The 23258-nt window shown below is 44.3% G+C and overlaps 1 protein-coding gene across 1 annotated transcript in view; it reads left to right on the top strand.

The window, feature by feature from the left end:
- Positions 1-23258, top strand: part of LOC110528816 (low-density lipoprotein receptor-related protein 1B) — a 135546-nt gene that overhangs the window by 93173 nt on the left and 19115 nt on the right. The window contains exons 61-67 of the mRNA XM_090240491.1: positions 3379-3516; positions 3949-4068; positions 4350-4591; positions 20531-20754; positions 20997-21103; positions 21336-21452; positions 22762-22935. Coding sequence (XP_090096617.1) covers positions 3379-3516; positions 3949-4068; positions 4350-4591; positions 20531-20754; positions 20997-21103; positions 21336-21452; positions 22762-22935 — 1122 coding nt within the window. The remainder of the gene's footprint in view (positions 1-3378; positions 3517-3948; positions 4069-4349; positions 4592-20530; positions 20755-20996; positions 21104-21335; positions 21453-22761; positions 22936-23258) is intronic.

The following is a 23258-nucleotide window of genomic DNA, read 5'->3' as shown; positions in this document are numbered from 1 at the left end:
CCCTCGCTCTCTCTCTCGCACTCTCTCCCTCGCTCTCTCTCTCGCACTCTCTCCCTCGCTCTCTCTCTCGCACTCTCTCCCTCGCTCTCTCTCTCGCACTCTCTCCCTCGCTCTCTCTCTCGCACTCTCTCCCTCGCTCTCTCTCTCGCACTCTCTCCCTCGCTCTCTCTCTCGCACTCTCTCCCTCGCTCTTTCTCGCACTCTCTCGCTTGCTCGAGCTCTCTTGCTCGCTCGAGCTCTCTTGCTCGCTCGAGCTCTCTTGCTCGCTCGAGCTCTCTTGCTCGCTCGAGCTCTCTTGCTCGCTCGAGCTCTCTTGCTCGCTCGAGCTCTCTTGCTCGCTCGCTGTCTCCTGCTCGCTCGAGCTCTCTCGCTCGCTCTCTCTCCTGCTCGCTCGATCTCTCTCCTGCACTCTCGCTCTCTCTCCTGCTCTCTCGCGCTCGCTCGAGCTCTCTTGCTCGCTCGCTCTCTCTCTTCTCCTCCCTCGAGCTCTCTTGCTCGCTCGCGCTCTCTCTTTTCCTCCCTCGAGCTCTCTTGCTCGCTCGCTCTCTCTCTTTTCCTCCCTCGAGCTCTCTTGCTTGCTCGCTCTCTCTCCTGCTCGCTCAAGCTCTCTTGCTCGCTCGCTCTCTCTCCTGCTCGCTCTCTCTCCTGCTCGCTCTCTCTCTCCTGCTCGCTCTCTCTCTCCTGCTCGCTCTCTTGCACTCTCGCGCTCGCTTACTCGCTCTCTCTCGCACTCTCTCCCTCGCTCTCTCTCGCACTCTCTCACTCGCACTCTCTCACTCGCACTCTCTCACTCGCACTCTCTCCCTCGCTCTCTCTCGCACCCTCTCCCTCGCTCTCCCTCGCTCTCCCTCGCTCTCTCCCTCGCTCTCCCTCGCTCTCTCTCGCTCTCTCTCGCTCTCTCTCGCTCTCTCCCTCGCTCTCTCTCGCTCTCTCCCTCGCTCTCTCTCGCGCTCTCTCCCTCGCACTCTCTCCCTCGCACTCTCTCCCTCGCACTCTCTCCCTCGCACTCTCTCCCTCGCACTCTCTCCCTCGCACTCTCTCCCTCGCACTCTCTCCCTCGCACTCTCTCCCTCGCACTCTCTCCCTCGCACTCTCTCCCTCGCACTCTCTCCCTCGCTCTCTCTCCCTCGCACGCTCTCCCTCGCTCTCTCTCGCACTCTCTCCCTCGCTCTCTCTCGCACTCTCTCCCTCGCTCTCTCTCGCACTCTCTCCCTCGCTCTCTATCGCACTCTCTCCCTCGCTCTCTCTCGCACTCTCTCCCTCGCTCTCTATCGCACTCTCTCCCTCGCTCTCTCTCGCACTCTCTCCCTCGCTCTCTCTCTCGCACTCTCTCCCTCGCTCTCTCTCTCGCACTCTCTCCCTCGCTCTCTCTCTCGCACTCTCTCCCTCGCTCTCTCTCTCGCACTCTCTCCCTCGCTCTCTCTCTCGCACTCTCTCCCTCGCTCTCTCTCTCGCACTCTCTCCCTCGCTCTCTCTCTCGCACTCTCTCCCTCGCTCTCTCTCTCGCACTCTCTCCCTCGCTCTCTCTCTCGCACTCTCTCCCTCGCTCTCTCTCTCGCACTCTCTCCCTCGCTCTCTCTCTCGCACTCTCTCCCTCGCTCTCTCTCTCGCACTCTCTCCCTCGCTCTCTCTCTCGCACTCTCTCCCTCGCTCTCTCTCTCGCACTCTCTCCCTCGCTCTCTCTCTCGCACTCTCTCCCTCGCTCTCTCTCTCGCACTCTCTCTTTTCCTCCCTCGAGCTCTCTTGCTCGCTCGCTCTCTCTCTTTTCCTCCCTCGAGCTCTCTTGCTTGCTCGCTCTCTCTCCTGCTCGCTCAAGCTCTCTTGCTCGCTCGCTCTCTCTCCTGCTCGCTCTCTCTCCTGCTCGCTCTCTCTCTCCTGCTCGCTCTCTCTCTCCTGCTCGCTCTCTTGCACTCTCGCGCTCGCTTACTCGCTCTCTCTCGCACTCTCTCCCTCGCTCTCTCTCGCACTCTCTCACTCGCACTCTCTCACTCGCACTCTCTCACTCGCACTCTCTCTCTCGCACTCTCTCTCTCGCACTCTCTCCCTCGCACTCTCTCCCTCGCACTCTCTCCCTCGCACTCTCTCCCTCGCACTCTCTCCCTCGCTCTCTCTCCCTCGCTCTCTCTCCCTCGCTCTCTCTCCCTCGCTCTCTCTCCCTCGCTCTCTCTCCCTCGCTCTCTCTCCCTCGCACTCTCTCCCTCGCACTCTCTCCCTCGCACTCTCTCCCTCGCTCTCTCTCCCTCGCTCTCTCTCCCTCGCACTCTCTCCCTCGCTCTCTCTCCCTCGCACTCTCTCCCTCGCACTCTCTCCCTCGCTCTTTCTCCCTCGCACTCTCTCCCTCGCTCTCTCTCGCACTCTCCCTCGCTCTCTCTCGCACTCTCCCTCGCTCTCTCTCGCACTCTCTCCCTCGCTCTCTCTCTCGCTTTCTCGCACTCTCTCCCTCGCTTTCTCACACGCTCTCCCTCGCTCTCTCTCGCACTCTCTCCCTCGCTCTCTCTCCCTCGCTCTCTCTCGCTCGCTCTCTCTCGCTCTCTCTCGCTCGCTCTCGCTCGCTCTCGCTCGCTCTCTCTCGCTCTCGCTCGCACTCTCTCGCACTCTCTCGCACTCTCTCGCACTCTCTCCCTCACTCTCGCACTCTCTCCCTCACTCTCGCACTCTCTCTCCCGCTCTCCCTCGCACTCTCTCTCGCTCTCTCTCGCACTCTCTCTCTCGCACTCTCTCCCTCATTCTCTCTCGCACTCTCTATATATGTCTCTCTCTCTATGTCTGTCTGTCTCTCTCTATCTGTCTCAGTTCAGTTCAGGTTCAGTCTCAGTACTCCCAAGAAATATTGTATAAGTAAGGAAGGAAGGAAGGCAGGATAAGTCCCACATAATCTTCCAAATAAATGCTCTTTCCTGGATCGAACATTCGGAACTAAAAACATAACTGAAATGCATAAAATCATGCATTTTGGGCACTGTCAGCTCTAACAACATCTGTGCACTCAGAGCATGTTTATTCCCAGCACGTAGAGTACTCTATTTACAAAAGCTGAATGAGAGAGAAAAGTGGTGTACTGACTGTGCTAATGGATGTTTTTATTATTCAAATCACCATGTTACACTTTCAGTTTATTAATCAAAGCACACTCTTAGAGAGAAAAATATATGAAAGGGTCCCCATAGGAGAACCCTTTGAAGAACCCTTATTGGTTCCAGATAGAACCCTTTTGGGTTCCATGTAGAAACCAAAAACGGTTTTACCTGGAACCAATAAAGGTTATTCTATGGGGACAGCCGAAGAAACATTTTGGAACCCTTTTTTCTAAGAGTGCACAAACAGCATCCAACTTACACAATATGTGATGCATTACTGTGATTTCCATATGTTATACAGTGGTTTCCAAGGAAGGGGTATGTGGAGAGAGAGTGGGTCTATGTGGAGATGACGCATTCTGCAATAATACAGGAACCGATTCCCTCTGTCAGTGCAAGGCTGGCTTTCAGAGGAGCCAGACGACGAGGCAGTGTGAAGGTACAGCACAGCGGTGGCGCCGCCTTTTTATCTCCTCCGTCTCGTGGTTTTTATTTTGCATTCATTTGCCGCGAAGAGTTTGAACTGTTAAGTTGCCATTCAATTAGAGAGCAGACGGCAAGAAGGCCCCACTTTACAGTACATGTGCCATCGCGTCAAGTCTGTCGTTATCACGGCAGAAAAGCTCTGATAGCTCCTGACCACTGGACAATATCAATGTGTAGCGTATCTTCTCTGCCTGTTCTTTCTTTTTGATAAATGTGTTGGGCTGGTTTTAGATATGAACTGTCAAAGATAGAATTCGTACTACTCCTAAGAGGTTATCTCTTTTATATTCAAGGACAGAGCTCAGACAGAGTTGTGACGGAACCTCTTTTAAATCATTTACGGCTTTATGGGAATTCTAACCTTTACTCTTTATCTATTTCTCAGAGATCAATGAATGCCTTCAGTTTGGCATGTGCTCTCACTACTGCACCAATACCAAAGGATCCTTCAAATGCACATGTGACCGTAACTTTAAAGAAATCGATGGTGAATGTATAACCAAAGGTAAGAGCTTACCATTACTATTTTGATTACACATACAGTACATAATCAAGCGCATGACAATTTGATATTCACACATTACATCAAAATTTGACTTAATTAGGCTTGAACAATTATGCATCACAATTATTCTGATTGCTACGATCGGTTTTGGTTGTAATATGCTAGTTGTGTAGAAGCTACGTGGAATATGTTTGTTGTATTGTAACCTGGAATGTACACTCTTTTCATTTATATTATTTCCTTTGTGTTTTTTCTTCTACCTTAATGAACTCGACGGGCAGGACCAGAGGATCAAGTGCTCTACCTTGCTAATGACACTGAAATCCGAAGTTTTGTCTATCCGTTTAAGCAGAGCCACGGACAGAAGCTGCATGCTCGCATCGAGGACAATGCTAAAATCATTGGGATGGACGCTCTCTTTCACCGACACAAGTTTGTCTGGGCCACACAGTTTAACCCTGGTGGAATGTTTTACAAAGACATCGTAGACAGAAGTCTCACCAAGTCAAATAGCGGAATCATAGTAAGTAAAGGGTTTGACTGGGCTAGAGGTGGAGGGTTATTACTTATTATAAACTGGGTGGTTCAAGTCCTGAATGCTGATTGGCTGAAAGCCGAGGTATATTAGACCGTATACACTCTAAATATGCTCCCAACAATTTGGCTGTAACCGTTAAATTGTTGGGAGCATCATTTAGTGTGCGGCTTTCTTTATTATTTATACAGTTTCCCCTCAGTCAGCACCTCTATAAACATTTTTGGGGTTGGAATTAACATATGAATCTGTTACATATTAACAGTGTTGGGATTAGTTACTTGGAAAGGTAATATATTACTTTGTGTGGAAAGTAATGCATCACATTACTCATTATAGTACTTTGTGATACTTTCGCGAAAAGAAATCCCAAAATCTCGCAGTTTGTTTGACAGTCGGAGGGAGCAAGGCGAGCCGTTCACGTTCTATCAAAGATAGGCTGCTTACTAACTCAGGTTTGAGCACTAATTTCTCCATTCATCTATGGTGATGCTTTACTTTTTTGCTGTGAACAATAATTGTTTTGTTTTTCTTGCATGCCCTAGACAATTACGGTTTCAAGATACAATACATACTAATATGTCCAGGAGGAAAACAAACCAACAAGATGTAAACCCAGAACAAAAACATACAAATGAAAAAGAACAAAACCGATTCAAGACAAATATGTTTCAGTGGTTCCAAATTCAATCAGTCTATTCAAATGTTATTCTCAAAGGCTACCAACCCAGAGCCACATAGGAAAACAAATGGTTTAAAAAGACAGAGAAGGACAATGCTATCCGCAAGACCAAGCATTGTTGGTAAATTAGCTCTTGCAAGTGGGACATAGCATGTGACCAATTGACCAGAGTTTCGGGCTTGGACCCACACAGTCTGGCAGTGGCTCTTTCCAGCTGTGTAATGTCCAAATACATAAGCAACCAAAATCTGCAAAGGGCAATACCCAGTTCAAACCAATTCCTTACACCATGCCCAGACCACACCATACGCGATCACGACACTCAGGTTGAAATATCAAAACAAACGTTGAACCAATTATATTTATTTGGGGACAGGTCAAAAAACATTAAACATTTATGGCAATATAGCTATCTGGCTTGCAGTTGCTAGCTAATTTGTCCTATTTAGCTAGCTTGCTGTTACTAGCTCATTTGTCTTGGGATATAAATGTTGAGTTATTATTTTACCTGAAATGCACAAGGTCCTCTATTCCAAATTCAACCGTTTCTAGTCATCTCTCCTCCCTTCAGGCTTTTTCTTCTTTGGACTTTATATGGCGATTGGCATCTAACTTTCATAGTATTACCATGATGACCGACCGACCTCAGTTCATATTTCAATCACCCACGTGGGTATAACCAATGAGGAGAGGGCACGTGGGTATCTGCTTCTATAAACCAATGAGGACGCTTGAGAGGCAGGACTTGCACCGCGTTCAGCGTCACAAATAGAACTGACTTCTATTTTAGCACTTGGCAACGCAGACGCTTCTTGGCGCGCACAAGCAGTATGGGTGCAATGATTGAGTAACATGTATGTGTACACTTATTTTGCAACGCGAGGGCATGCGACGCGAGCGGTGTGGTCAGCATGTTAGAATCGTTGTTATTGCAGCCATAACAATCCGCCTCTGTTGATAAGATAGTGAAAAGCTAGGGTTACAACCAAGCAAGAGGAGGGATGGGCCTTGCAGGTACGTTCCTGCCTTGTTAATATTTTAAAAGTTATTCAACATGAACCCAAAGAGTCTTCTTCACTGGTACACAGCTCCAAAACCTCATGCATATAATTGCCCACCTCAGATTGGGTACATTTATTGCATCAATTAGTTCAATGAAGAGTGGTACCCTGGTTTTTGGTCCTGTAGGTTTTTAACACTGTATGGAGTCTGAGATAAAAAAAAAAAAAAAAAAAAAATGTATTAAAAATAATGTTTTAAAAAGCGGAAGGAGCAGGGAGGGAATATTACTTTTCCCGATCTTGAACGAAACCCTTACAGGTTGACGATATCCTTCAAAACATGATTACCTTGGAGGGAGGGAAGTTAAAGGGTATAGAGCCTGATAAAAGAAAATTGTTATTGCAAATAGGAGATATCTCATGAAAATTACAAGTTGTGCCCAGATAATTATTAATTTGGTACCAAAACAGTCTATGTGCTTTTTGCAATAGATCCCATAAAAGATGAGGCAGTATTTTGATTTATCGCAGAAGAAGGAAGGTCCTGAATTCTAATTGGGTGAGACTTGGCCTCCTCTATTTTCTGCAAAGGCACTTCAAGCCAAATACTCAGTGACAGCTGAAATGCCTAATAGTAGAGTTTAATGTTGGGTAGAGCGAGCCCTTCAACATTTTTGGGGGCTTTGCAAAGTGGGGAGACTAATTCTAGGACGTTTCCTATTCAAAAAATAAGTATGTGGACACCTCTTCTAATGAGTGGATTCTGCTATTTCCATTACTGACAGATGTATAAAATCGAGCCCACAGCCATGCAATCTTCGTACACCAACATTGGCACTAGAATAGCCTTACAGAAGAGCTCAGTGACTTTAAACGTGACACCTTCATAGGATGCCACCTTTCCAACTAGTCAGTAAATTTTTTGCCCTGTTAGAGCTGTCCCGGTCAACTGTAAGTGCTGTTATTGTGAAACGGAAATGTCTAGGAGCAACAACGGCTCAGCCACAAACTGGTAGGCCAAACAAGCTCACAGAATGGGACCGCCGAGTGCTGAAGTGTGTAGCGTGTAAAAATGGTCTGTCTTCAGTTGCAAAACTCACTACCGAGTTCCAACTGCCTCCGGAACCAACGTCAGCGCAATAACTGTTTGTCAGGAGCTTCATGAAATGGGTTTGCATGGCCGAGCAGCTGCACAAAAGCCTAAGATCACCATGCACAATGCCAAGCGTCGGCTGGAGTGGTGTGAAGCTCGTCGCCATTGGACTCTGGAGCAGTGGAAATGCATTCTCTGGAGTGATGAATCGCCCATCTGGCAGTACGACGGACGAATCTGGGTTTGGAGGATGCCAGGAGAATGCTACCTGCCAGAATGCACAGTGCAACTGTAAAGTTTGGTGGAGGAGGAATAATGGTCTGGGGCTGTTTTTCAAGGTTTGAGCTAGGCCCCTTAGTTCCAGTGAGGGGAAATCTTAACGCTACAGCATACAATGACATTCTAGACGATTCTGTGCTTCCAACTTTGCGGCAACAGTTTGGGGAAGGACCTTTCCTGTTTCAGCATGACAATGCCCTCGTGCTCAAAGCGAGGTCCATACAGAAATGGTTTGTCGAGATCAGTGTGGAAGAACATGACTGGCCTGCACAAGCTCTTACCTCAACCCAATCGAAAACTTTTGGGATGAATTGGAATGCCGACTGCGAGCCAGGCCTAATTGTCCAACATCAGTGCCTGACCTCACTAATGCTCTTGTGGCTGAATGGAAGCAAGTCCCCGCAGCAATGTTCCAACATCTAGTGGAAAGCCTTCCCAGAGGTGTGGAGGCTGTTATAGCAGCAAAGGGGGGACCAACACCAAATTAATGCCAATGATTTTGGAATTAGATGTTCTACGAGCAGGTGTCCACGTACTTTTGGTCAAGTAGTGCATACCTATGTCCTTAAAGAGTGAAGTTGGGGGAGGAAGTGAATTAATACTGGGGAGTACATTCATTTGAGTAAGCAAAACTCTTTCTTAAAGAGTAACATGAAGTGGAGACCATCGACTGTACTTAGATCTTTATTTTCTCCAATGTTGCACTGAAATTCTCATGAACCATGACTTTCAAATTGGATCGAATTGAAATGCCCAGTTATGTAAATCCCTTATTTTCTAAAGTGATAGGTAAAGAGGGTAATGTGACTTGTTTGGCTGTGGGGTTAGAGGCATTTAGATCATTTTATAGCCAGAGAAGGAGCCACATTCTTTTATAGAGGTCAAGTACGTGTGATATACAGTGCATTCGGAAATAATTCAGACCCCTTGACTTTTTCCACATTGTTACGTATCAGCGTTATTCTAAAATTGATTAAATCGTTTTTATTCCTCATCAATCTACACACAATCCCCCATATTGACAAAGCAAAAACAGGTTTTTAGAAATGTTTGCAAATTGATAAAAAATTAAACTGAAATATCACATGAGTATTCAGGCCCTTTACTCAGTATTTGTTGAAGCACCTTTGGCAGCAATTACAGTCTTGAGTCTTCTTGGGTATGACACTGCAAGCTTGGCACATCTGTATTTGGTAGTTTCTACCATTCTTCTCTGCAGATCCTCTCAAGCTCTGTTAACGATTTTCATCTCTCTCCAGAGATGTTTGATTGGATTCAACTCTGGGCTCTGGCTGGGCCACTCAAGGACATTCAGAGACTCCTGCAATTTCTTGGCTGTGTGCTTAGGGTTTTTGTCCTGTTGAAAGGTGAACCTTTGCCCCAGTCTGAGGTCCTGAGCACTCTGGAGCAGGTTTTCACCAAGGATCTCTCTGTACTTTGCCCCGTTCATTTTTGCCTCGATCCTGAATAGTCTCTCAGACCTTGACGCTGAAAAACGTTTCCACAGCATCATGCTGCCATCACCATGCTTCACTGTAGGGATGGTGCCAAGTTTCCTTCAGACGTGACAAGTTCAATCTTGGTTTCATCAGACCAGAGAATCTTGTTTCTCATGGTCTGATAGTCTTAAGGTGCCTTTTGGCAAACTCCAAGCGGGCTGTCATGTCCCTTTGACTGAGGATTGGCTTCCATCTGGCCACTCTTCCATAAAGGCCTGATTGGTGGAGTGCTGCAGAGGAATTCTGGAGCTTTATCAGAGTGACCATTGGGTTCTTGGTCCCCTCCCTGACCAAGGCCCTTCTCCCCCAATTACTCAGTTTGGCCAGGCGGCCAGCTCTAAGAATAATCTTTGTGGTTCCAAACTTCTTTCATTTAAGAATGCTGGAGGCCACTGTGTTCATGGGGACCTTCAATGCTGCAGACATTTTTTTTGGTACCCTTCCCCAGATATGTGCCTCGAAACAATCCTGTCTTGGAGCTCTACAGACAATTCCTTCAACCTCATGGCTTGGTTTTTGCTCTGACAAGCACTGTCAACTGTGGGACGTTATACAGTGGCTTGAGAAAGTATTCACCCCCTTGGCATTTTTCCTATTTTGTTGCCTTACAACCTGGAATTAAAATTGATTTTGGTGGGAGAGGGGTTGTATCATTTTATTGACACAACATGCCTACCACTTTGAAGCTGCAAAATATGTGTTATTGTGAAACAAACAAGAAATAAAAACAGAGAAGTTGAGAGTGCATAACTATTCATCCCCCCCAAAGTCAATATTTTGTAGAGCCACCTTTTGCAGCAATTACAGCTGCAAGTCTCTTGGTAAGTCTCTATAAGCTTGGCACATCTAGCCACTTTGATTTTTGCCCATTCTTCGAGGCAAAACTGCTCCATCTCCTTCAAGTTGGATGATTTCTGCTGGTGTACAGCAATCTTTAAGTTATACCAGAGATTCTCAATTGGATTGAGGTCTGGGCTTTGACTAGGCCATTCCAAGACATTTAAATGTTTCCCCTTAAACCACTTTAGCAGTATGCTTAGGGTCATTGTCCTGCTGGAAGGTGAACCTCCATCCCAGTCTCAAATCTCTGGAAGACTGAAACAGGTTTCCCCCAAGAATTTCCCTGTATTTAGCGACATCCATCATTCCTTCAATTCTGACCAGTTTCCCAGTCCCTGCCGATTGAAAACATCCCCACAGCATGATACTCCCACCATCATGGATGGTGTTCTCGTGGTGATGGGAGGTGTTGGGTTCGCGCCAGACGTAGCATTTTCCTTGATGGCCAAAAAGCTCAATTTTAGTCTCATCTGACCAGAGTACCTTCTTTCATATGTTTGGGGAGTCTTCCACATGCCTTTTGGCAAATACTAAATGTGTTTGCTTATTTTTTTCTTTAAGCAATGGCTTTCTTCTGGCCACTCTTCCATAAAGCCCAGCTCCGTGGAGTGTACAACTTTAACTGGTCCTATGGACAGATATTCCAATCTCCGCTGTGCAGCTTTGCAGCTCCTTCAGGGTTATCTTCTGTCTTTTTGTTGCCTCTCTGATGAATGCCCTCCTTGCCTGGTCTGTGAGTTTTGGTGGGCGGCCCTCTCTTGGCAGGTTTGTTGTGGTGCCATATTCTTTCCATGTTTTAATAAAGGATATAATGGTGCTCCATGGGATGTTCAAAGTTAATGAGATTTTATTTATACCCCAACCCTGATTTGTACTTCTCCATAACTTTGTCCCTGACCTGTTTGGAGAGCTCCTTGGTCTTCATAGTGCCGCTATCTTGGTGGTGACTCTGGGGCCTTTTAGAACAGGTGTATACAGTTGAAGTCGGAACTTTACATACACTTATGTTGGAGTCATTAAAACTCACTCCACAAATGTCTTATTAACAACCTATATTTTTGGCAAGTCGGTTAGGACATCTACTTTGTGCATGATACAAGTAATTTTTCCAACAATTGTTTACAGACAGATTATATCACTTACAATTCAATGTATCACAATTCCAGTGGGTCAGAAGTTTACCTACACTAAGTTGACTGTGCCTTTAAACAGCTTGGCAAATTCCAGAAAATGATGTCATGGCTTTAGAAGCTTCTTCTTCTAATTTACATAATTTGAGACAATTGGAGGTGTACCTGTGGATGTATTTTCTACCTTCAAACTCTGTGCATCTTTGCTTGACATCATGGGAAATGAAAATAAATCAGCCGACACCTCAGAAAAAAAATTGTAGACCTCCACAACTCTGGTTCATCCTTGGGATCAATTTCCAAATGCCTGAAGGTACCACGTTCATCTGTACAGACAATCGTACGCAAGTATAAACACCATTGAACCATGCAGCCGTCATTCCGCTCAGGAAGGAGACGCGTTCTGTCTCCTAGAGATGACTGTACTTTGGTGCAAAAAGTGCAAATCAATCCCAGAACAACAACAAAGGACCTTGTGAAGATGCTGGAGGAAACAGGTTCAAAAGTATCTATATCCACAGTAAAACAAGTCCTAAAATGACATAACCTGAAAGGCCGCTCAGCAAGAAAGAAGCCACTGCTCCAAAATCACCATTAAGATGCCAGACTATGGTTTGCAACTGCACATGGGGACAAAGATCATTCTTTTTAGAGAAATATCCTCTTGTCTGATGAAACAAAAATAGAACTGTTTGACCATAATGACCATCCTTATGTTTGGATGAAAAGGGGGGGATGCTTGCAATCCGAGGAACACCATCCCAACCGTGAAACAAGGGGGTGGCAGCATCATGTTGTGGGGGTGCTTTGCTGCAGGAGGGACTGGTGCACTTCACAAAATAGATGGCATCATGAGGCAGAAAAATTGTGGCTATATTTAAGCAACTTCTGAAGACAGTCAGGAAGTGAATGCTTCCAAATAGACAATGACCCCAAGCATACTTTCAAAGTTGTGACAAAATGGCTTAAGGACAACAAAGTCAATGTATTGGAGTGGCCATCACAAAGCCCTGACCTCAATCCTATAGAAAATGTGTGGTCAGAACTGAAAAAGCGTGTGCAAGCAAGGAGGCCTACAAACCTGACTTAGTTACACCAGCTCTGTCAGGAGGAATGGGCCACAATTCACCCAACGTATTGTGGGAAACCTGTGTAAGGCTACCCAAAATGTTTGACCCAAGTTAAACAATTTAAAGGCAATGCTACCAAATACTAATTGACTGTATGTAAACTTCTGACACACTGGGAATACGATGAAAGAAATAAAAGCTGAAATAAATAATTATCTCTACTATTATTCTGTCATTTCACATTCTTAAAATGAAGTGGTGATCCTAATTGATCTAAGACAGGACATATTTAATAGGATTAAACGTCAGGAATGATGAAAAACTGAGTTTAAATGTATTTGGCTAAGGTGTATGTAAACTTCCGACTTCAACTGTATATACTCAGATCATGTGACACTTAGATTGCACAAGTTATTTTTTTCATTTCACTTCACAAATGTGGACTATTTTGTGTATGTCCATTACATGAAGTCCAAATTAAAATGCATTTAAATTACAGTTTGTAATGAATTAAAATAGGAAAAACGCCAAAGGGGCTGAATACTTTTGCAAGGCACTGTATAGACAGGTGTGTGCCTTTCCAAATCATGTACAATCAATAGAATTGACCATAGGTGGACACCAATCAAGTTGTAGAAACATCTCAAGAATGATCAATGCAAACAGGATGCACCTGATCTCAATTTCAAATCACATAGCAAATGGTCTGAATACTCATGTAAATAAGGTATTTCTGTGTTTATTTTTCATACATTTGCACACATTTCTAAAAACCGGTTTGCTTTTTCATTGTGGGGTATTGTGTGTAGATTGATGTGGGGAAAAAAAATGTAATCAATTTTAGAAAAGGGCTGTAATGTAGCAAAATGTGGAAAAAGTCAAGGTCAGAATTCTTTCCGAATGCACTGTAGAATTAGAGACATCGGACAAATAGAGTAAGATATCATCAGCATGCAGGGAGATATGGTGGACTGTCTCTTTGATCGTACTAGGCTAAATGTTCATATTTTGCTAAATGGGCTAGCAGTTCTAATTAAAGTGGAAATAGGCTCAGAGTACAACCCTGCCATGTGCATCTTTGTAGGACAATCTCTGGGGCAGTGGAATGGCCAGTCTGGACACTGGGAGTGGGGCCTGTGTATAAGGTGCTGGCCATATTAGACTGAAAAAAAATACAAGCACAACAATTTCAATGATTTTACTGAGTTACAGTTCATATAAGAAATCAATCAAGTGAAATAAATTCATTAGGCCCTAATCTATGGACTTCACTTGACTGGGCAGGGGCACAGCCATGGGTGGGGCTGGGAGGGCATAGGCCCACCCACTGGGGAGCCAGGCCCAGCCAATCAGAATTAGTTTTATTACAGACAGAATTACTGTCCGGGTGATCTGTGGCATTGTTTTCTGTGACAAAACTGCACATTTTACAATGGCCTCTTATTGTCCCCAGCGCAAGGTGCACCCGTATAATGATCATGCTGTTTTAATCAGCTTCTTGATATGCCACACCTGTCAGGTGAATTGATTTTCTTGGCAAAGGAGAAATGCTCACTAACAGGGATGTAAACAGATTTGTGCACAACATTTAAGAGAAATAAGCTTTTTGTGCGTCTGGAACATTTCTGGGATCTTTTATTTCAGCTCATGAAACATGGTGTTAGCACTTTATATGTTCTGTTTTTATTTTTGTTCAATATAATGAATGATGACCCGAAGCCAACATGTTCCAAAACAGCCTATTCCACACGGTCAAACACCTTATCTGCATCTAATGAGAGGACAGCGTAAGCTTGGGATTGAGAAGCGGCGGAGTCTGTAATATGGAATAGGCAGTATATGTTGTCTGAGGCCAACCGACCCTTTATGAATCCTGATTGGTCAGAATTAACCAATGATGATATGCAGGTCTCTAGTCTTTTTGACAAGACCTTCACAAGGAGTTTAAAATCGCATTTCAAATTGATAAGGGCCTGTAGCTTGGACATTCAAGTGGGTCCTTGACACCTTTCAATAGCAAGGAAATAATTGCTGTTCTTTTGGTCCCTATGGAATGTCCCAATCTCCAGCGAGTGGTTGATTGAGTCTAGAAATACAGATCCGACTAAATCCCACACAGCCAACAATAATTCAGGAGGGATGACTTGGATTTTGACATTGAATCTAAGGCCGCCTTCAGTCCTGCCAAGGAGATGAGGGCATCTAATAGACTGACTTGATTAACCTCTACGGGATTTGTATTACCATATAATGTTTGTATGTTCTCTATAGCTATGTACTTGAAAATGTATCAATTGACCAATTCGGCACATTTGGGCAGACTTGATACAACATTTTGAACAGTAATGCAATGGTTCATTGGATCAGTCTAAAACTTTGCACATACACTGCTGCTTTCTAGTGGCCAAAATGCAAATTACGCCTAGACTCGTAAGTGATATCATGGCCTCTCTCTTGCATTTCAAAGATGATGGAACAAAACATTTTTGGAAAACGCATGTTTCTTTCTTTGTATTATCTTTTACCAGATCGAATGTGTTATATTCCTACATTAATTTCACATTTCCAAACTTCAAAGTGTTTCCTTTCAAATGGTTTCAAGAATATGCATATCCTTGCTTCAGGTCCTGAGCTACAGGCAGTTAGATTTGGACATGTCATTTTAGGCGAAAATTTTAAAAAGGGTCCGATCCTTAAGAGGTTTTTAAAAGAAAGGGAAGGAAGTTCCCAGGAATTAAAAAGGACAACCTCTTCCTAGAGTCTTTAGGAAACTCAGAAGTATACAGATTGGAATAAAAAGTAATGAAAGTATGATTCATTTGGGAGGGAGGGGTACAAAGTTCACCGTTATTGTTCCTAATGACATCAATAGATGACAAATGTTCAGTTTGCGTCAGTTTCATTGCCAAGTGCCTACTCGGTCTATCCGCACTCTCATAGTCATTCTGTCTCGGTTTCAAATGAATAAATTCAGCCCTAGAACTGGTCACCATCTTATTCTCCATTGTAAATGTTGTGAATCCTGGAGAAATCTCAAAGTAAATCAATAATGGAGAATGGTCAGATAACAGCATAGTTCAAATCTCTGCATGGGGATGTACATTTCAGAGAAACAGGGGAGGTGAAGACAATCAATTTGTGAGAAAGTCTGATTAGGGGGACAAAATAAGATCATCTCTAGTACTAGGATTTGTTAGGTGCTAGGCATCCACAATGTTCAAGTCATCTAAAATGGTCTTAATATAATTGGAAGGTGCCCGGAGTGCCAAGAAATTATCACTGGTGGTATTAATAGTAGGATCTAGAGTCAAGTTAAAATCTCCCTCAAGGATGGTCACTGAGTCTGGGAAGTCTAACAATTTAAGCTTCAGGTCTTCAAGAAATGATTTATCATTTGGCGCATAAATGGAAGACAAACATAATGTAGTGCCATTAATAGTAACAGAGGTATAACAATTATGTCTATCAGTGTCTCCACCAGAGACCCCCACCTTCATATTAAGATTAATATTCCTCTTAAGTACAATCATAGCACGTCTGAAATTGATTGATATCAGTGGCTTTTAAATAGCTCTGCTGTAGGAAGGTGAAATCAATATTTTTACGTTGTAAGTACTTTAAACAAGTTAAGTCAAATCATGTCAAAGTGTATTTGTCACATGCGCCGATTACAACAAGTGTAGACCGTACAGTGAACTGCTTACTTTCAAGCCCTTAACCAACAATGCAGTTTTAAGAAAAATAAGTGTTAAGTAATAAATAGATAAGTAAAAAATATTTAAAGAGCAGCAGTAAAATAACAGTAGCGAGGCTATATACAGGGGGTACCGGTACAGAGTCAATGTGGAGGCTATATACAGGGGGTACCGGTACAGAGTCAATGTGGAGGCTATATACAGGGTGTACCGGTACAGAGTCAATGTAGAGGCTATATACAGGGGGTACCGGTACAGAGTCAATGTGGAGGCTATATACAGGGGGTACCGGTACAGAGTCAATGTGGAGGCTATATACAGGGGGTACCGGTACAAAGTCAATGTGGAGGCTATATACAGGGGGTACCGGTACAGAGTCAATGTGGAGGCTATATACAGGGGGTACCGGTACAGAGTCAATGTGGAGGCTATATACAGGGGGTACCGGTACAGAGTCAATGTGGAGGCTATATACAGGGGGTACCGGTACAGAGTCAATGTGGAGGCTATATACAGGGGGTACCGGTACAGAGTCAATGTGGAGGCTATATACAGGGGGTACCGGTACAGAGTCAATGTGGAGGCTATATACAGGGGGTACCGGTACAGAGTCAATGTGGAGGCTATATACAGGGGGTACCGGTACAGAGTCAATGTGGAGGCTATATACAGGGGGTACCGGTACAGAGTCAATGTGCGGGGGAACAGGTTAGTCTATCCATGAGTTAGCTTGAGATGGAAATATATCCAAGAGCCTGAGATTTGAAAACACTTTGCACAGAGCTGTGATAGAAATACTGTTGAGACAGACGCATAAAATAAAAACATGACATAAAACCCCAAAATGATCGTGCAGTCGACATTTGTGAATGCATACAAATTCTATAGTATTAAAATATAATTAAAGTAACCGACAGAAATAACTTAATAGAAAAGGCCAGTATGCCAGGGGACACAAGGGTTTACCCCCGAGAGAGAGACGGCCAGTAGACCTGAGTTGACAGTCCCTTGGATTCTGACACAATATGTGGAAGCCATGCAAACCTTTCCTGTGCTAGTCTACAAGTGCTGCCCTATCATATGGGCTGCATAACTAGGCATATATACTTTAAGCCAAACATCTGTAAAGATTTCCTCTTTTCATTAAGAATCTCTCTCTCGAGCCACCAGTTCAGGTTATAGACCGCAGAAAGGTTACACGGACCCATAGAGATGTATAGAGAGCATACTTGCCACTAGACAGGTAAACCCTTTATGGGCTTTGCTATCACATAAGTGATCAATGGCAAAGATCAGAGGTGTGCCCTCTTTACATTTTTATGGAGGCACTGACATTTCTCCAAACAGCCTTTCTCCGCTTGCTCGAAAACTAAATGAGGAAGTCAAGATCGGATCAGAAACAGAGATTCTGAAAGTAACACATGTTAGTTGACAAGTAACTAATAATATTACCCAATAAAACATGTAAAAAATAATGTGTTACTTTACTCCATTACTCATAAGTCATCTGTGATGGCTGCTGTTTTACGGGCTCCTAAACAACTGTGCTATTTTGTTAGTTTTTTCGCATTGTTTGTAACTCATTTTGGCTGGCTTATCTGTACATTGGCATGACAGAGCAGCTACGTCTGGTAAGACAATGGGCGGGGGTGTGTGTCTATTTGTCAATAACTGCTGGTGCGCGATGTCAAATATGAAGAAGTCTCGAGGTATTGCTCGCCTGAGGTAGAATACCTCATGTTAAGCTGTATACCACACTATCTACCAATAAAGTTATCATCTACTGTATATTATTCATATCCATCTACTTACCACCACAAACCGATGATGGCACTAAGACCGCACTCAACGAGATGTATAAGGCCATAAGCAAACAAGAAAATGCTCCTCCAGAAGCGGCAATCCTAGTGGCCGGGGACTTTCATGGAGGCAAACTTAAATCCTTTATACCTCATTTCTACCAGCATATCACATGTGCAACCAGAGGAAAAACAACTCTAGACCACCTTTACTCCACACACAGAGACGCATACAAAGGTCTCCCTCGCCTTCCATTTGGCAATTCTGACCATAATTACATCCTCTTGATTCCTGCTTACAAGCAAAAACTAAAGCAGGAAGTACCAGTGACTTGCTCTATACGGAAGTGGTCAGATGGCGCGGGTACTACGCAACAGGATTGTTTTGCTAGCATAGACTGCAATATGTTCTGGGATTCATCCAATGGCATTAAGGAGTATACCACCTCAGTCACTGGCTTCATCAATAAGCGCATCAACTACATCATCCACCACGGTGAACATACGTACATATCCAAACCAGAAGCCATGGATTACAGGCAACATCCGCACCAAGCTAAAGCTGCCGCTTTCAAGGAGTGGAACACTAAATGCTTTTATGCTCGCTTCGAGGCTTGACTGTAAGGCGCTACAGAGGGAAGTGCGTACGGCCCAGTACATCACTGGGGCCAAGCTTCCTGCCATTCCAGTCACCCAAGTCAGAGACTGTTCTCTCTTCTACCGCACCGCAATCGGTACCGGAGCGCCAAGTCTCGGCTCCTTAACAGCTTCTACCCCCAAGCCATAAGACTGATGAACAATTAATGAAATGGCCACCCGGACTATTTACATTGGCAGCCCCCCCCCCCCCCCCCCTTTGTTTTTAGACTGCTGCTACTCACTGTTTATTATCTATGCATAATCACTTTACAAATTACCTCGACTGACCTGTAACCCAGCACATTAGTTTGGTACCACTAACCCCTGTATATAGCCTCGTTATTGTTATGTAATTTTCTTGTTACTTTTTCTTAATTTTTTAAACTTGAGTTTATTTAGTGAATATTTTCTTAACCAACCACACAGTTAGAGAAATAGAGTTAAGGGCTTGTAAGTAAGCATTTCACGGTAAGGTCTACTTGTATTCAGCGCATGTGACAAATAAAATGTCCATTTGATATTAAAACCTTTTGGAAATACCTCACAGAAAATATCTGAAATTCTTTGTTATTTGTCCTGAAAGTGCAGCCTTGAATATATCAAATTCGTTTTGATGGTAGCAATTCCAAGTTCCACACATTCATACGACAGCCATGAGTGTAGCAAAGCGAGACAATTTCCTCAGAGGGTCTCTATACTACTTAACTGCTCTGCCTTTGAGACCAGAATAGAAGAGGACCTAACAGCCACTCAATATCTCTGACATTAATTGGTTTGATTTGAGCCCTGGGAAAGGGAGTGAAGGGGACAGAACACAGGAGCTGTGTGACTTCAAAGAGCACTGTAGCACTGATTTGACACTTGAACTGAAATTACACTATATATACAAAAGTATGTGGACACCCCTTCAAATCAGTGGATTTGGCTATTTCAGCCACACCCATTGCTGACCGGTGTATATAAAATCAAGCACACAGCCATGCAATCTCCATATACAAGCATTTTGTCAGTGGAATGGTCTTACTGAAGAGCTCAATGACTTTCAACGTGGCCCTGTCATAGGATGCCACCTTTTTAACAAGTAAGTTTGTTAAATTTCTGCCCTCCGAGAGCTGCCCCAGTCAACTGTAAGTGCTGTTATTGTGAAGTGGAAACATCTAGGGGCAACAACGGCTTAGCCGCAAAGTCGTAGGCCACACAAGCTCACAGAACGGGACCGGTGAGTGCTAAAGCACGTAGTGCGTAGGAATCAACTGTCCTCGGTTGCAACACTCACTACCGAGTTCCAACTGCCAATGGAACCAACGTCAGCACAGTAATTGTTCGGTGGGGTTCTTCGTGAAATGGGTTTCCATGGCCGAGCAGCCGCACATAAGCCTAAGATCACCATGCACAATGCCAAGCGTCAGCTGGAGTGGTGTAAAGATCGCCTCCTTTGGACTCTGGAGCAGTGGAAACGTGTTTTCGGGAGTGATGAATCACGCTTCACCGTCTGGCAGTCCAACAGACGAATCTGGGTTTGGCGGACGCCAGGAGAATGCTACCTGCCCACTCTACAGTGCCAACTGTAAAGTATGGTGAAGGAGGAATAATGGTCTGGGACTTTTTCATGGTTCGGGCTAGGATCCTTAGTTCCAGTGAGGGGAAATTTTAACGCTACGGCACACTATGACAATCTAGACGATTGTGTGCTTCCAAGTTCCCCAGAATGGGGAAGGCTCTTTCTTGTTTCAGCATGACAACGCCCTTGTGGACAAAGCAAGGTCCATAAATAAATGGTTTGTCGAGATCGTTGTAGAAGAACTTGACCGACCTGCTAAGAGCCCTGAATTCAACCCCATCAAACACCTTTGGGAGGAATTGGAAATCCGGCTGCGAGCCAGGCCTAATTGCCCAACATCCGTGCCCAACATCACTAACGCTCTTGTGGCTGAATGGAAGCAAGTCCCCTGCAGCAACGTTCCAACAGCTGGTGGAAAGCTTTCACTGAAGAGTGGAGGATGTTATAGCAGCAAAGGGGGGACCAACTCTATATTAATGCCCATGTTTTTGGAATGAGATGTTTGACGAGCTGGTGTCCACATACTTTTGGTCATGTATTGTATTTTGACAGAGAGCGAGAGAAAGGTAGAGAGAATGTGTGTGTCTACATGCTTTAAGCTCATGTCAGTAAACGTGTAAACACATTCTTCTTCTCCAGTGTCCTGACTTCAGAAGGCCCAGGGATATATCTGCAGATTGGGTGACTGGCAACATCTACTGGACAGACCACTCCAGGATGCATTGGTTCAGCTACTACAACGCCCACTGGAGGAGGCTCAGATATTCCATCAACGTGGGCCAGCTGGCAGGGCTAAACTGCTCCCGTCTCATCACAGACATCGCCGGGGAGCCTTACTCTATCACCGTTAACCCAGCTCGAGGGTAAGATTAATCATTACATTAATTACATTTTAGTCAGTTAGCAGATGTTCTTATCAATTGACAATTAGTGCAATCAACTAAAGTTGCTAGGTAAAACAACCACATATCAGATTGGCAATTTTGTGACTATATTTTCTCTTTGGGCAGATATACAACAAATTATGCCTGATCCTCTGCCCTGTCCTTATTACCTGCTATAAAGACCTATTATTCCTTTACTTACTTCCTGTAAATTCCTCTAGGATGATGTACTGGACAGTGGTAGGAGACCACTCCCACATCGAGGAGGCTGCCATGGATGGGTCTATGAGGAGAATCTTAGTGGAGAAGAACCTCAGGAGACCCAGTGGTAGGTGCTCTCGAACTTCTGGTCATGTGACATATAACAATACCTTCAGGAAGTACCCCTAAGCAGGAAATATGTCTATTTATTTTCTACATATCATATCTATACTAATCAATATCCTGTTTCTTTTAGTGTCGAGTGATGCATTTTGATAGAATGCAGCACCTGTCAGAAGCTAAGATTGCTGCACTTTACCACAGCTCATATAGAGTGACTAATATGTTTTACGTCACAGGACTTGCCATCGATTATTTCAACCAGCGTTTGTACTGGGCTGATACAGAGTTGTCTGTGATTGGGAGCGTTCGATTCGATGGATCGGACTCCGTGGTGGTGGTGAGCAGTACACACGGTGAGCAAAGCACAGAAGACACGCGTGTCCTTAACCCTTTACACTCGTTGAAAATGTGCCTATGTGGATAGGGCTAAATTGAAATGTTTCCTTCCGAAGAAATATGGAGAGCATATGCATAATCATGGTAGCAATTAAAAGGGAACCGTTTGGAGATTATGGGAAAGTTATTAGACTGAAGGCGATGGATGACACAACAGTTCACCTAACACAAGACTGAAACCAAACATTACACTGTTTATTTTATGGGCATTTTACAATTTTTGTTGATAACTAAATCTAAAAATGCTCTGGATAAATTCAGTAACATGAGAATATTCTTGGAAAATGTGGGATAGGTGCAACATAAGACAAAAAAAATGACGGGTTTGAGTGAGAGGTCTTACTGGTGTTTCCGACTGGTCACACACCTCTCCAAAGTGTGCAGAGATTGTAATCTGGGTCAGGTGGGCATGGTTGGTTGAAAGCTTGTTCTATTGCCAACATGACGAGCTAAATTATAAAATACGAGGCAATTCAGAGAAGCAAATCGTACATTTCAAACCGGGTATGACGCCATGTCATCTTGTAAACTGTACAACAAACATAGTGATCATAAACGTTGACACTGTATATTACATGAGTTCTATGATATGGAAATGTGAAGCGCGCATTTGGACTTACAGGTGTTTTGGCATCAAAGCAAGTATTTTTTTTTTTATAACCCTCAACATCTCGTCTTTCAAAACACATTGATTCATCTTAATTTACAGCATTTCCCTCACCCAAAAATGTGCTAAAGTTGCCCAATTAGCGGGAGGGATGGGGGAAACGTATCGTGTGTGGTGCGCAAGTTCAGAGTGGCTGTCAGTAAAGAGCTCTGACGTCATTTACTGTATAGCATGTTACTGTACAGCCTGTATAGCATGTTAATGTTACTGTACAGCCTGTATAGCATGTTACTGTACAGCCTGTATAGCATGTTAATGTTACTGTACAGCCTGTATAGCATGTTAATGTTAGTGTACAGCCACTTCTTTCCAATGTAGACGCTTATCAGTGTCCAAATCTGCCATTTTCAACTCGTATACAGGTACGAGTGTAAAGGGATACTCTGCAGGCTGCATCTTCTTTTAATTGTCCACTCCCTCAAGTTGTTGTCATTCTTATCAAATGCGCTCGGCGCGTCCCTTCAAGGGTGGAGGGTAGAGCAATAGAACATTTTGCTGAATATTATTTTATATTATTTGGAATTCAGATGAATTATTTAGGGTCCCATTTTCTCCCTTACTCGTCGTGTTACGGTTGTTTCCAATTGCTCTGTCCCAAGGTCTTTCCCAGCCTGTAAGGATTGATATCTTTGAGGACTATATCTATGGGATCGGGATGAGGAATGATGTCTTCCGGGTCCATAAGTATGGAAAACAACCAATGGAACGGCTCCATCTGGGGGTAGAGAGACCCTCCATTATCTTGGTCCTCCACCGATTCAAACAGCAAGACGGTAGGCTAACAATCACCTTAACAATCGATTTCGCTTTCCCCATTCTCTCTCTCTCTCTCTCTCTCTCTGTCTTGCTCACTCTCTGTCTGTCTGTGTTTGTCATTCTTTCTCTCCCCTGTCTCTCTCTCTCTCTGGCTCCCTTTCCTCTCCTATTCACTCTCGCCAATGACTACTGGCAGTTGTTTGTTTACTGTCGTCTGGTTCTGTGGATGTTCTGTGAGAGTTGAATGGCAATGTAGTCATCTGTTTGGTGGGAACTGTACTGCATGCCTCTGTATGCCACTTCTGAGGGCCAGTTGAGGCCCTTCCTGATGCATCATTAT

Source organism: Oncorhynchus mykiss, chromosome 7 (assembly GCF_057628025.1).
Source record: "Oncorhynchus mykiss isolate SJ-2025 chromosome 7, ASM5762802v1, whole genome shotgun sequence".
Taxonomy (NCBI): Eukaryota; Metazoa; Chordata; class Actinopteri; order Salmoniformes; family Salmonidae; genus Oncorhynchus; species Oncorhynchus mykiss.
The sequence above is the reverse complement of the archived record's forward strand: the minus strand, read 5'-3'. Positions and strand labels throughout refer to the sequence as shown.